Here is a 15,209-nt window from a genome sequence, read left to right as displayed (position 1 = left end):
ATGTGTGCCCCAGGTGGTGGAATGGGGTACCCCTGGCGTGTTACATGCTGGGGTTGTTAGGCTATAATACGGAAAACCTGACCGCAATCCATAGTGGTGCACCGTGTTGGGAAAGATGCCACGTTCCTCGCACGTTAAAGAACCCTGCTGTGGTATTCGATAGGAGTAGGAACCTTTGCGCTCCGCTACAGGAGGCTTAATTGCCCGACCTTACCCATCCCCCCTTTTTCCAGTGGCAATCAAAATTTGTCGACCCTATTATCCTTGTGACCCATCCTTTCTTTTTTTCATTTCATGTTCATTTTATCATCCATTTCATGTTCATTGTCTGAATATAGCTGAAATATTGCTGCTCGGACGTTAAACCCCAACAAACAAACAATAAAAATAAGCTTATCTCATTAAATAATCGACTTTACGCGTCACGCGATGACAGAGTAATCAAGGGAACCAAGGTTACAGCGGTAATCAAAAGAATGTAATTCAGGGACAAAGACCAGACATGGAAAACAGACATACACAACAAAGAACATACAATTACTAAAATCATACATACAAAGTAACAAAAGCAAATGGGCAACTCGGATTCCAATACAAAACTGGGAGCATGGGCCAGGTGCACCGGTAGGGTAATCGTCATCTGCTTTTCAATTTTGTTTGTTTGTTTGTTGGGGTTTAACGTCCGAGCAGCAATATTTCAGCTATATTCAGACGATGAACATGAAATGGATGATTAAATGAACATGAAATGAAAAAAAGGATGGGACACAAGGATAATAGGGTCGACAAATTTTGATTGCCACTGGAAAAAGGGGGGATGGGTAAGGTCGGGCAATTTAGCCTCCTGTGGCGGAGCGCAAAGGTTCCTACTCCTATCGAATACCACAGCAGGGTTCTTTAACGTGCGAGGAACGTGGCATCTTTCCCAACACGGTGCACCACTATGGTTTGCGATCAGGTTTTCCGTATTATAGCCTGACAACCCCAGCATGTAACACGCCAAGGGTACCCCATTCCACCACCTGGGGCACACATCCCAGTTGCTCTGTGGGCAGAGCGCCTAGCCCCCGGCTAGGTTTCTGAGCACTATTTAGTCGCCTTTTACGACAAGCTTAGCGCTGCTGCAGGCCTATTCTTTTAACACCCGGAACTGCACGGGGCTTCTGCTTTTCTAGAAACACCTGCCGAGTTGCTCATAAAGAGTCAAGACCTTGATAGACAAACATGGAAAGGAAAACTTTGACCCGTTGATTAAATCAGTTTTCATGGTGCAGATGGATACACCATAACGATCCACGAGTTCATAATGACGACCATAAAACTTCTGTAGTGATGACTTCAATCTTGTAGCAACATAACCCTGTTCCAGAAGCCTATTTGTTACAGTTCTAGCGCGATACAAAATGTCTGCGTAGTTGCACCAAATACTCTATTCACAGGTGTTTAAGGGATGTTGCCACAGATGAAAGGAAAGTCGACAATTCTGAATGAATAGTCATCACGTTTGTCGTAAAGTTAGGACAATAGTTTTGAAAACATCTTCAAACTTTTTATGGCATAAGCCCATTATTAAGTGGACTACTTTTATTTATCACTGTCTATTGCCTTTTTTCTATGTATATCTTAAATATTATAGAAGTAAAACAAGGGAAACATATGAAACGTAATTATAATAATTGAATATTCCATTTTTAATATTTCATGGGCGAGTAAAACCGTTTACAGGGCGCAACATAACCCTGTTCCAGAAGCCTATTTATTACAGTTCTAGCGCGGTACAAAAGTCTGCGAAGTCGCAGCAAACATTCCATACACAGATGCTGAAAGGATGTTACCACAGATGAAAGGAAAGTTAACAATTCTGAATGAAAATTCATCACGTTTGTCGTAAAGTTTGGTCAATAATTTTCCTTTACCGTCGATTTCTAAGTGCAGGTCAAGATATGAAGCTGACTTCACAGTGTCTGTAGTATCCTTTATCTCAAGTTCTTTGGGGTAGATGCGATGTATCAAATCCCCGAAATTAGGGTTGGTAAAGACAACACGTCATCTATATAGCGTAAACTCAGATTAAAGGATATAAACAATGAATGTATGATTTCCTTCAAAATACTTATCCGTATACAGAATAAAGTATTATTACATTACTAGTCTGGAAAGTCATTCGTTCATCGTTTTACTTTCTTTTACTCCTTGTATAACTGCTAGTATATGTGTATTATTATGATGTTCTTTAATAATGAAAAGGTTAAAACTTCTCATCAATCTTTTAATCTAGGGAACTTAAATTATCCAAGGAGAGAACTTTTATGATAGTAAGCTTATACAACATATAACACAAGATATACTATTTAATTAGAGAAATACAAGAAATAAAAAACAGTCTTACAAAATGCGAACCATAATTTTGATGTGACAGAGGTTGTTCGCTTATTAAAACAACATGTTTTTATGTCTTTTTTTTCTTATTATTTTCAGGGAAATCTACATAACAACAGTAAATAAAAATTAGCATTCTAGTTCATGTTATTGTTCCAATTTACAATTTATTTTAATTCAATAGTATATTAATACAAATCATAGTCTATCCTTAAACTATTTTTATCCCGATAACAATGTACTTCCATTCATTTAGAAAAAAAACTTCACCACTCAGTATTGTAACAAAATGGAACAGAACTTTCCATGTTATATATGAAATGAAGTGAAAAAACAAAACAAAACAAAACAAAAATAATCTAGGTAATTAGTGTTAGTTGATTTTTCTTTTGCTCAACTCGTTTACACATCGTCATCAATATTAGTTTGTCTCATGTCACAAACTAGTCCAGTTGCTGCATTTGTGGTTTCATCCATATCATCAGTCATTGTTTGCATCATCGAACTATTTCTGTATTTTCCTGACATAGCGAACATTCCAGCATGCTTCAGGTTACTTAGACGACCATGTTTCTTACGAAGACGTTTGCATGGACCACATGGACAGAAGCAAAACGCCTCTATAAAACCTTGTCGGAACCTGGAACAAATACAACCGAAATGTCAACATTGCTCTATGATTTATTTTATTCAAAAGCGATACACAATGACAGTAGGTAGTTTAGTACTTCATTGAACTAAGAACTTTATAACAAATTTCGTATAGATCACTGTACATTATATATATACCAAAAATACCGAAGCATTAATAGTGGTCTAGTTCAGATACCTCAATATCTAAGTACATGACCTGAACGTAAAACCAGGAGACAAAGGTAAACTACATACATACAATTTATTGTTAAACATGATTATATATATATGCATATATATGGAATATGATGAAATAATGTTAGATCACGTTTAGCTATATATACATAAATATATAACTGAAACACTAAAATGTATTAATCAGTTTGAAAAGTTCTTGATCATGCGTGGCTTATTTCCTTTGCCAATTTCAACAACATTTTAAAACGGAGACTTCAAGAAAAGTCTTTCCTTAATGCTATCGGCTGATTTTAGTAAGAAAATCAAATTTTATGTATGCATAACATTAAAATGGCACTTTTATACAATTAAAAATACTGTTCACGTTGATATCATTTAAGAAAACATTACATAAATTACTTAACAAAAGCAGACATTATAAACCAAGACGAAAATTATTTATTTCATCCGTTTATAATAAAATCAAGAATTACAAATGAACTAAAATTGAAAATGGCAAATATCCAGGAAATAAGCAATGGGTGTATCATTAATTTTCATAAACAAAGACACTTTTGATGATAAAACTAATCCATGGACCAAAGGTATACTAATTAAAAGATATGTGCAGAACTGCGATACTTATATCAAATCCTTTGACCATCAAACATAGTTTCGCTAAAACAATAAATACTGAACATTAATGATAAGACAGTTATATAGTATTATTTCATGCATCTAAATTGAGTAAACAAAATGAAAAATCAACTTTCTCCAGAACATTTACCTCTCATTCATCCAGCAATATATAATTGGGTTATACATGGAATTACTCATGGCTATCCAATATATCACCAGATATATCTTTTGCATATGTATGTACAGCGTCATGTTATTGATTGTGGAAGCCAAGATAAAGTATAGGTGGTATGGTAACCAACATATACCGAAAACAATAACCACAAATATCATCATCTTCACAACCTAAAATACACAAAACATCTACTCTGAACTATACTTGAATATGATATGAATAAATAGTAGGATTTCAAATTGAAGAAACATTTCGTAGCTTAGTATATATTTTCATATCTGTTTAAGACAAAATATCAATTGATCCTTAGAAAATGATTGTTTGGGTTTCTCTATTACAACTATATTTACATCATTCTTGTTAACGCCAAACAAAACAAAACAACAACAAAAAAACAACAAACAAAAACATCAATATGTATGACCCAAAATGATAAAAACAAAATATTATCTATCAGTTTTTATTATGTTCTTACTTGAAATATGTTTCTGCTTAAATACGAAAGTAATAGTAAAAGTTTCCATTCAAATATGATTGGTCATAGGCCGATAGGTTGAACTTAGATATAGTCTTTCTTTCTTGTACTCATTTGGCAAAAACTAAGTCCAGCACACCAATATAATACATTTATTCAAAACATTGAATCATCTGATTATATAAATGCTTTTAAACTTTAATTGGACACAAATGTAAATGTCAATTGTGAATCTCGTGATGAACAAAAATGTATTATTTTAATTGTATGAGTTGTAAGGAAAACTGGTTAGTCGAATACCGCGGTCATTAAAATAACATATAAATACGACCACACATACAAAACATAAAGTTTTGAAGACTTGTTTATGTTCCTTCCTTTCTGAATAATGTCTTGACGTTAACCATGTTGACATTACTAATCAGGCTTGGGTCTTAGCTTATATACCACTCTCAACTAAACAGAAAGCTCAGTGGTTACTTGTTTTATATGTCTTGTTTTAGTTCTTTCTTTGAAATACAATCTTTTAATCTCTTATCAACCCTTAAAGGGAAAATATCGTACTTGCAATTAACAAAATAATGTAGCGGCATGAACTGTTTGTCTATATTGAAGACTAATGGGAACAAATGACAAATGCATTTTCTTTGACGTGTTCCTAATGCGGTATTGTATATATATATATATATATATATATATATATATATAAACGTCTCAGAATGTGACGACTCTTCACTACACTGCTCCATCGGATCAAATTGATACAGGGAAGATATGTAAACGTATAGAAAGGTCTGAAAAATTCCCAACGATGTTAGAACTGTCAAATTTGCGATCCAAATGTTTGGTCGTTCCCTCCGCGGGACTCGACCTCGTACCGCTGTGACATCTATGACAACACCGCCTGCACAAAGTCCAGCGCCCTAGACCACTCGGCCAGCTAGGCTATATAAAAATATAGCTTTCGCTGGCCGGGTCATTCCTCCTCGTAGGATTAATCTAGGGCTGTAACTTAGTACACAATGTATGGTAGTACGGGACAGTTCATTTAGATGTTATTATGTAGGAGCCCCGTGCAGGTCCGGGTGTTAAAAAAATAGGCCTGCAGCAGCGCTAAGCTTGTCGTAAAAGGCGACTAAATAGTGCTCAGAAACCTAGCCGGGGGCTAGGCGCTCTGCCCACAGAGCAACTGGGATGTGTGCCCCAGGTGGTGAAATGGGGTACCCCTGGCGTGTTACATACTGGGGTTGTCAGGCTATAATACGGAAAACCTGACCGCAAACCATAGTGGTGCGCCGTGTTGGGAAAGATGCCACGTTCCTCGCACGTTAAAAAACCCTGCTGTGGTATTCGATAGGAGTAGGAACCTTTGCGCTCCGCCACAGGAGGCTAAATTGCCCGACCTTACCCATCCCCCTTTTTCCAGTGGCAATCAAAATTTGTCGACCCTATTATCCTTGTGACCCATCCTTTTTTTCATTTCATGTTCATTTTATCATCCATTTCATGTTCATTGTCTGAATATAGCTGAAATATTGCTGCTCGGACGTTAAATCCCAACAAACAAACAAATATTATGTAGGATAGAGGATCAAATTAATGATGCATGTCACAACAAATCAATATTATAAAAACGACTACAAATGCAAACCAGACCTCCCTCTAAATCGCCATCTAAGATCTGCCGGACACACCCAGGAGGATCTCCACAACATTGTTGTGACGATCATAGAACATAATAAAAACTGGTCAAAATGTTAGAGTATCTCGGGAAAGCTTTTGGATGAAGAAATTGCAAACAACTTCTCCAGATGGAATTAACGGGAAAAATTATTCATTTTTAGGTCTTGGATCAAAGGCTGGTACAGCACTACTTGCTATACATCAATACGCCGTACTACTATATTTGGACTTTTTATTATTTTAAATTGTTTTCCACAGTTAATTGTAACTTTGATAAAAAGACCCTCTTTGTTATTTTCATCCAGGCTCCTCATCAGTTGCTTATGTGAGCCTTTGATAACGGTACAATCACCCACAGCGTACGCGATTCAGCTTCTGAATCTGTTTTGATCTTGAACTTTGTGAGTTTATGCTCGTATAGTTTTTTGAGTTTTATGCTGAGGAAGGATATCTGTTATCCGAAATATTCAATTTAAATTTTACCATCTTCTGGTGATGTTAAACATATTTAGACGTTTGTATATATATATATATATATATAACGTCTCAGAATGTGACGACTCTATTCACTACACTGCTCCATCGGATCAAATTGATACAGGGAAGATAACGTAAACTTATAAAAGGGGCTGAAAAATCCCAACGATGTTAGAACTGTCAAATTTGCGAAGCAAATTTTTGGTCGTTCCCTCCGCGGGTCTCGAACTCGTACCGCTGTGACATCTATGGCCACACCGCCTGCACTAAGTCCAGCGCCCTAGACCACTCGGCAAGCTAGGCCATATAAAAATATAGCTTTCGCCGGCCGGGTGATTCCTCCTCGTAGGATTAATCTAGGGCTGTAAGTTAGTACACGGTGTATGGTAACACTAAGTTACAGCCCTAGATTAATCCTACGAGGAGGAATCACACGGCCGGCGAAAGCTATATTTTTATATAGCCTAGCTGGCCGAGTGGTCTAAAGCGCTGGGCTTAGTGCAGGCGGTGTTGCCACAAATGTCACAGCGGTACTAGTTCGAGTCCCGCGGAGGGAACGACCAAAAATTTGCTCCGCAAATTTGACAGTTCTAACATCATTGGGTATTTTTCAGACCCCTCTATATACAAGGACTGACTTTTTCTAGAGTTCATGATTATAAATAAAGTTCAATGTGAGAGATGTAAAAGTTGAATATTTACTAAGAAACAAATATTTTCTTTTTGGCTTTGCTCACGTTAATTAGTGGTCAAATTTATAAAATTTACTCATAAAAATTGTTTGTGATACTAAAATGTAAAGCCTCTGTATTCCTTCTATGAAGGTTGTGTGTACGAACAAACATACAAATAAAATGATTACCCTGCGTTTTGACTGGATTCTTTCGTATTGTACTGATGTATTTTCTCCAATAGCCTTATGACCCCACAACTCCACACCGACTCGGGTATAAGTTATGATGAGAATGAACATCGGTATCACATATGATACAATCATCACTGCAACATTATACCTAGAAAAATACAAAATTCAAATGACAAGTCGATTATGTACTGAGGAATTTAAAAATTAGAACAAATTTGATTGACGATGTTTTCAGTCAGCGTCTTACTGTTGTGGCACATCATACTTAAAATCGTAAAAAATCACGGAACGTTGGCGATGTATAAACTGGACAGAGTGAATGATCACGGAAATTGAAAAAAAAGATAATGCAAAAATTTTCCCAGCTTACATTAAATGCTATCTTTTGAATAATTTGACTAATATCATTTTTATCATCATTTTACCCGTAATGGAAAAAGTTAAAATAATGCAACCAATCATTTTTTTTAAGAATCAGCGTTTATCACTAAAACATTATAAATACAAACCAGAAATCTATTTGGCTTTCAGAGAACTGACCATCAGGCCAAACAAGTCCACATGTAGTTTTTGTCACATTTTCATATGTCAAAACCGTTCCATAAATCAGATAAGGAACAGATATGGCTACGGAGACGCTCCAAATAGCCATAATAGCTAAAACTACTCTCTGAGTCGGTCGTCGTCGCAGCGGGTGTATAATTGCCATGTATCTGAACAAAAAAAAATACACATTCGATCACTGATGTTGTTAATAACCAAAAACTGTACCGTTTGCAAACGTTTGAAGGACTGAAGCTATTCTGAAAGCTTAACGTCGATTATACTAATTACAAGGTGCATTCCTTTCTGTCATTTTTGAAAATCATACAGACATGTATACTTTCAATTGACTTTTTTGTTCCTTGAATTTTATCACCATCATTTCAGGAATGAATAAGACTACAATAGACGGTTTTTGAGATATAATATAAAAAAAAACTACTTTCTGACCATATATTCTATTTTTAATAACGTCCTCATGTTTTTTTTTTCACGGATCAAAAATCCCCGCACCAGTTCAATGCCGGATACCCCAAGAAACAGTCATACCAAAATGAAAGAATGTCATTTAATTATTCTTTATATAAATATTAATGTATAAGAAATAGTATATACTAGTTTTTGATTTAATAGTACACGAAATAATGAAGATTCCCTACAGAATCCATATGAAATGTTGTGAAAAATTGCCTTAATCAAGGATCAATTATCTCGAAGTCCCTGCGTTTTTTTTTTTACTTTATAACTCTGAAGTTATCTTTAAGAAAAGGTAGAAAAATCTATATACTTGAATTATTAGGTATGATCTACCTTATTTCAAAATAACAATCTTTATTAAATAAGAATCCTTTGGCAGTTTTTTTGCTTTAACTTTTTGTTTTGAAAATCTTACTGGAAAAACATTGTATTTTTGACATATCTTTGTCAGCCTTTATTGGTGATGTGCTCTCTTTTATTCATTACCCATGCAATATTAGGTCATAAGTACTAAGCGACTGGTTAAGACAACGAAAATGCAATTGACTTTTATATTTAAATATTAATAATTTTATTCCTTGTATTATATTTTATGTGTTTGAAGTTTTTCATTTGAACACAAAATAAGACTTTTTTGTTCCTTGAATTATATCATCATCGATATTCTATAATTTACTTCCGTTTTTTTTTTTTTTTTTTTTTTTTTTTTTTTTTTTTTTGACGCAGTTGGTATTGAGTTTGCTTTTCGACATCACGTAACACTGATGATGCTTAACTATGGCAACCATACCGATGGAGTCTACATCCTCGCATTTTATTGGGCAAAATTGATGACAACCGTGAAATTGGCAAATCCAGTGGGAGCTTTTATGTACAGAATATTTTCAGTCAACAACAGGTTTTGCCTTTCTTTCATTGGTTTACATAGTACGAAACATATAGCAGTGATCACATTGTTTACCCAATAAAATGTAAATCGGATTTACTATTTAATTTATTAATAGACTGAAAAAGCGAGAAAAATGCGTCGGCACTTGTTTAACATCTCGATAAGTTACAATGAACTTTGAGACTGTTTCTAGATTCATTTAGTAGTTTTCCTCTATTAACTCTCAGTGACCGGGAAGTTACTTTCAAAGCTTTTAAAATCTTACATTAGATATTGAAAAATAAATAAATAAAATCATCAAGTTTGATGATGAAGTACAAATCAGTTTGACAAAATTACATATTGAGTGAATATCAGACAAAACCTGCGGCGAACGTTTTAGTCAGAGTTGTTTACGAACTATTATCATGTTAAAGAGTCGCTTTCTCACCGTTGCGATCCATGTGCAATGAAAATATCATTTTAGAATACCAGAAATATGCACATTTGTCTTTGTAAATATGAGAAAATATGGAATTATTTTGTGATATCTTTGGTGGTTCCTTGGAACAATATCGTGTGCTATAGGCAATTATGCAATGTAGTTTTTAAGTGCATGTATCATATGATGAATTTTCTGTATTAGTTTAGTCGTATAGTTAAAAAAAGGAGGAAGACATCACATCAATTAGCTATTTTTTCACATCATTAAAAATGTTTTAACAATGACGGTATCGAAATAAACCTTTTGTAAAACACTTCAAAGACTAATAAATCTTATTAAAAAAAAACAAAACAATAAAAAATCAAAGACGATGCAGTTTTGTGAAATGCCATTGTTCATGCAAGTATATCCGGTAAAGTAAGTTGCGACATAATGTGCCTTTGATAAATAGTGATATTTTCGCATGTGTTGCTTACATAAGAATATACCACTGAAGCGGAATCTAAAGTAACATATAGCGCCCCGATGTATGTTATAAATTTAATAGGCACGTAATTTGCAATGACAATTATGTGAGTATGTTTTTCATTCATACGACATAAAATGACTGTTTCAAAAGTATTTGGAGCTAATTTATGTATATTTTAGTTACTCTATGTTCTTTGTTGTATATGCCTGTTTTCCATGTCTGGTCTTTGTCCCTGGATTACATTCTTTTGATGACCGCTATAACATTGGTTCCCTTGATTACTTTTTCTTTGTTATTTTCGGAAGTATTTATAACATGACGGAAAAAATATTATGACGAGACACTTAAAAATGAAAAGTTGTAAGAAATATAAACCCATAATTTAGAGAAAAAAAACGGCGATATCTTCCTGCTCATTTCTCATATAACATTCACCTTTAATATAAAAAAAGATATCAAGGCTTGACTCGTAATAATTACAACAAATATATACATATAGGACTGAATGAGATATAAGTTGATCAAAAAGAGTAAAAGGTCTTTTTTTTTTCTCTGTGTTTCATATTTTGTGACGTATCGTTGTGTCTAATTATATACTTTTCGTCCATTTAGAACTCAACTATTGGGGTTAAGAAGCACAAGGAAAATGCACGAATGTTTCTTAAGTCGGAAAACACATGATTTGTGCGTACTCACTCCATAAAATCAAATATACTTTGCATATAATCTTGTAGGTGTTTATGTAAGTTTTAAGGGTCCTTTACAACATTTATGTCAGTGTGAGTAAAAAATCCACCTCATATATTTAACAATAAAGTTAATAATTTTTACTTCTTTCCTTGGTTCCTTGAAATTCTTTATATCACTATTTCAAAAGGCTTCATCTTTTTTTTATTTTTGTAATCAAGTTGTGTTATGGGTCTTTATAATTGAAACGTATAATTATTCATGTGTAGTTATTCAATTTTACCCATGAATCACATTTTGCATAATTCTTATGTGCTACTTAAATCTTGTACAGTCAATTTCTACTCGAGATATCACCAGTTTTACTAGTAACACATTCCTTGTAGGTTGTGTTATATATGTTATGTACAAGATGAAACATGTAAAAAATTAATGTACATGTTGCGACTTGTATAACACGAAAATACAAATTGCAACCAGCGCAATTATGTTATAACTTGTACAACATATGTCATGAAATTGGTTGCAACTTGTACAAACCATTTCTAAGACATTTTAGCATAAAAAAAATATCAAGTTCCGAATTCAAATGTGTGGTATTGATAAAAGAACAAACGCAACAAAATATATAAAATGAAATATCATAAACATTCGCAAAATGTCTATTGTGGTTGTTCAACTTCTTACTGCAAGTCCAGTATTGAAAGCACTTGGATTTACGTAACACTTTATTCCTACGACGTTTACACCTTCCCCTCTTACAATGGAAATAGAAAACATATTGCCCTCCACTCACTGACTAAGATTATGGTTAAGAGTTGAACTATTGTAGACGATTTTACATGTTCTAAAAAAATATTGAGATATTTTTTATTGCACGAAATAATCTACCACTAACGGAACCAATTCTTGACGTTCTCTAAGGACAAATATCGTAAAACGAACACTGAATGAAGTCAGAACAACTTTGTATGTTACATTATCTTATTTTAGTATGCATTAACTCAATTCGATACAGTGTGAGAGCAACTGAGAGTACCGATTAATTAAAGATAGACTTTGACTGATAATCAAATTTGAAATACAATTTACACATTAAATGTCTCGGAATACTATTTGAATAAAAATTGTACAATACCAAGCCCGTAGTAAGATTTATTTTTTTTATATTAAATATGTTTGTATCGACATTATTTCAAGCTCTCTAAGTATCTGCTGACGCACACTTCATTCATAATTTTACAAATGTTAGATATATGTATGCAAGCTTCGGGGTACTTGTATAACTTCGAAATTTGTATTCATATTTAGCAAAATAAATATACACTCTTTTTCGTTCTCTGACGTTGGAAATTTTAAACGCAATTGTGTCACCTGTTATCAAACAGATACGAAAGTCATATTGACATTTAAATGTATAATACGAAACTCTTCAAATGTTGCAGTCATTACCTTAGGAGGCAGTATATCTATGTTTATATTGACTTCAAGTATTCGAAGTGTACGAAGTTGTTTTTAAATATGAAAACAGAAGTCTATGTTGAACAGCAGAAGTTATGAGTATGAAATGACGGCTTTTGAATGTACATTTTTTCGAGGTAGCCTTTTTAGTATTTTGTTTTGAACCATATTTTCGCACATAATTGTTTCCGTGACATAGTGCTTCATAACTACATGTTATGCAAATTTACGCGACAATAACGAAAATTTTAAAACAGAACATATATGTTCCATTATATTAGGTCACAAAGGTTCAACCGACATTCTTACCAACAATTATCATTAAACTTACCTATCAATAGCTATAGCCATCAAGGTCAAAACGCTAACTACAACAGTACATAACGATATAAATGTTGCAAATTTACACCATAGAGTTCCGTACCACCAATCCTGATACAACAGAAATGTCGATGCGAAAAGTGTGTTAAGTAATGATATCAATGTGTCTGCTAAAGCAAGATTGACTAAGAAATAGTTGGTCACAGTCCTCATCCTCTTGTGTGCTAACACTATCCACATCACAACAAGATTACCAGCTGCAGCTACCAAAATCAAAATTGCAAAAGCTGCAATAAAAAGAGTTTGTTGCCACCATGACATTAAAAACCTATCTTCGTCAAATAATGTACCATTATAAGTTGAATTTTCCATTATTTGCACTTTAATAATACATAATACTTGTATACAGCACTAAATCCTTCTATCATGAATATACCTTTTTTATATATCCACTAACAATGTCATATAATTCAGCGGTATCGAATGTACAAAATATAGATACAAATAATGCCTTAAGAAGGAATAATATTTCACTGTTATCACATATTTTAACATCAAATACATAAATATATGAATTAATAATCTGCATTCATCATCTGATAAGAATAAAGGTAGGGTTCGCCGCAGTGTTTATAATATCACTGAAATTTCTTCGGTGCGGTGCTTAAAACAGTACAATTAGCTAACGAGATACTGTTGAAAAGATTAAAGTATTTAGAGTTTCTTATTATCAAGTAAATAGCAAATCAACAGCAGCAACACATATTGGTCTTTTAAATAACTTCGCTTATAGATTTTTTATCTTACTATGCCAATCAGCTCCTTGTAACTTATATCGACTGCAAATTCAACTGTGTACCAAAATACAGGGAAAGCATTCTTATGTTAAGGAGGTAGACCTAGGGTAAGGTTACAAATCATTGGAACGTTTGTATTCAGCATTTTACATCAATCTCACGTAAGCATCAAAGTAACTTTGACTAATTTCACAATTTCAAATGAAAGCTTGATAGGCTGTGGTGAGATTGAATATGAAACAAACATATACTGATTTTAAGAGTTATGTCCCTTACCTTAGATCTACCTCCTTACATGTATCACTGTTAGTATCAACTAGACATATACATGCATGATTTTGACTTGTCCTGCATTGTCATATTCGCACTGCGATAAAGTGGTGCTTATTGTTCTATATGTTTGATTCTCTTGAAGGGAACTGTCAACAATAAATTCTATATAATTATCTTCTGAAAAGCCAAATACTGACGAGATATCATAGGCTGCATGGATGCGCGCGCCATAAATTTAATGGTAATTTATTTTTGTCCACAATTGTTTGCAGGGATACTACTTAAACTCTTGATCGCTCAATGCCTTTTACTTTCAGGGTCAGGAAATATGATGGGTTATTTTTTTTTATTATCATGATTTTATTTTACTTTTTCTTAAAACATACTCCATAATTTAGCATCAGTATGAAAAGCAATTTTGAACCAAAATGACATGTAGGCAAATAACTTCATTGGGTTATTTTTTTCTGTCCGTATAGACTACTTCATATGATTTTTTATATTTTTTTCTATTTTAGCAGCATATCATGAACTATGTCATATGCAAAATTAAACATACATAAAAACTTTTTCAAACACATTTTGCTACTAAAGTGTGCTATTCCTTGATATTTTTTTCAAATCCCTCCCTAAATATTGAATAGGATTTTTGACAAACCAACATTAGTATCTACGCATTAAAACATTTTGCAATGTCTATTCAGTTCTATGTATTGGTATTTGTGCTAAAATCATTTATGGTTATTAAATTGATGAAGTTAACTGTTCATGTGCATCTGTCGACATATTTAATGAACTTACGTTACATTGCAAATCCCATAAACTGAGCGATAATAATGATGGAGCTGAATAATATAACAAAAATAAAACTACAAAGATGAATCAAAACTAAATATGTTACGTATATAATTATATTTAATGATTAAACAAATAATCTAATGGAGACGCTTAGCATTGTTACTTATTGATATTGTCTTTTACAATTTGTCGACCAATACGTCATGATTTTAGTCTTCTTTTTTGTAATTGTCTGCAAAGCCCATCTGTGTCATACGACGCAGTGTATTACATAAGTGGAAGAAATAAAATGTTGGTGACGTCGATCGATTCCAAAAACATCATATTTATCTACCAGTCCATATCAAATTCAGGCACTGCCAATGGTAAAGTGATTCATGGGGTAGAAAAACCTACTAAACAAATGATGCTTTTTCAGTCTACATATACTTTACTTTTACTTAACTATTGCTGCTCGGACGTTAAACCCCAACAAACAAACAAACAAACTTTTACTTAACACCTATCATCTCTGCGTTCGGATCTGCACTTATCTAGAAACTGATACATTCATATCACACTAAATTC

At 33.5% G+C, this 15,209-nt stretch overlaps 1 protein-coding gene across 1 annotated transcript; it reads right to left on the bottom strand.

Annotated features, from left to right (window-relative positions):
* Positions 1-2,325: 2,325 nt before the first annotated feature.
* Positions 2,326-13,149, bottom strand: LOC148619429 (tachykinin-like peptides receptor 99D). Its single transcript, XM_088576932.1, has 5 exons — positions 12,785-13,149; positions 8,013-8,216; positions 7,501-7,651; positions 3,977-4,173; positions 2,326-3,019 (listed from the first exon to the last, which is right to left on the bottom strand). The coding sequence occupies exons 1-5, from the start codon at positions 13,144-13,146 to the stop codon at positions 2,782-2,784; spliced, it is 1,152 nt and encodes a 383-aa protein (XP_088433058.1). The 5' UTR covers positions 13,147-13,149; the 3' UTR covers positions 2,326-2,781.
* Between the last annotated feature and the right edge of the window lie 2,060 nt (positions 13,150-15,209).

The sequence above is a fragment of the Perna viridis genome, chromosome 4 (assembly GCF_037379345.1).
Source record: "Perna viridis isolate PV_CMFRI_1.1 ecotype Kerala chromosome 4, ASM3737934v1, whole genome shotgun sequence".
NCBI lineage: Eukaryota > Metazoa > Mollusca > Bivalvia > Mytilida > Mytilidae > Perna > Perna viridis.
This window is presented reverse-complemented; position numbering and strand designations above follow the sequence as displayed.

What these genes read in the sequence shown, in the direction of transcription:
- LOC148619429 (XM_088576932.1), bottom strand. Translation starts at nt 13,146, where the DNA reads ATGGAAAATTCAACTTATAATGGTACATTATTTGACGAAGATAGGTTT. An exon ending in GAAAGCCAAATAGATTTCTG is followed by an intron (nt 7,652 to 8,012) that starts GTTTGTATTTAT and finishes GTATTTTTCTAG; the next exon opens with GTATAATGTTGCAGTGATGA. An exon ending in TATTGCTGGATGAATGAGAG is followed by an intron (nt 3,020 to 3,976) that starts GTAAATGTTCTG and finishes TATTTGTTCCAG; the next exon opens with GTTCCGACAAGGTTTTATAG.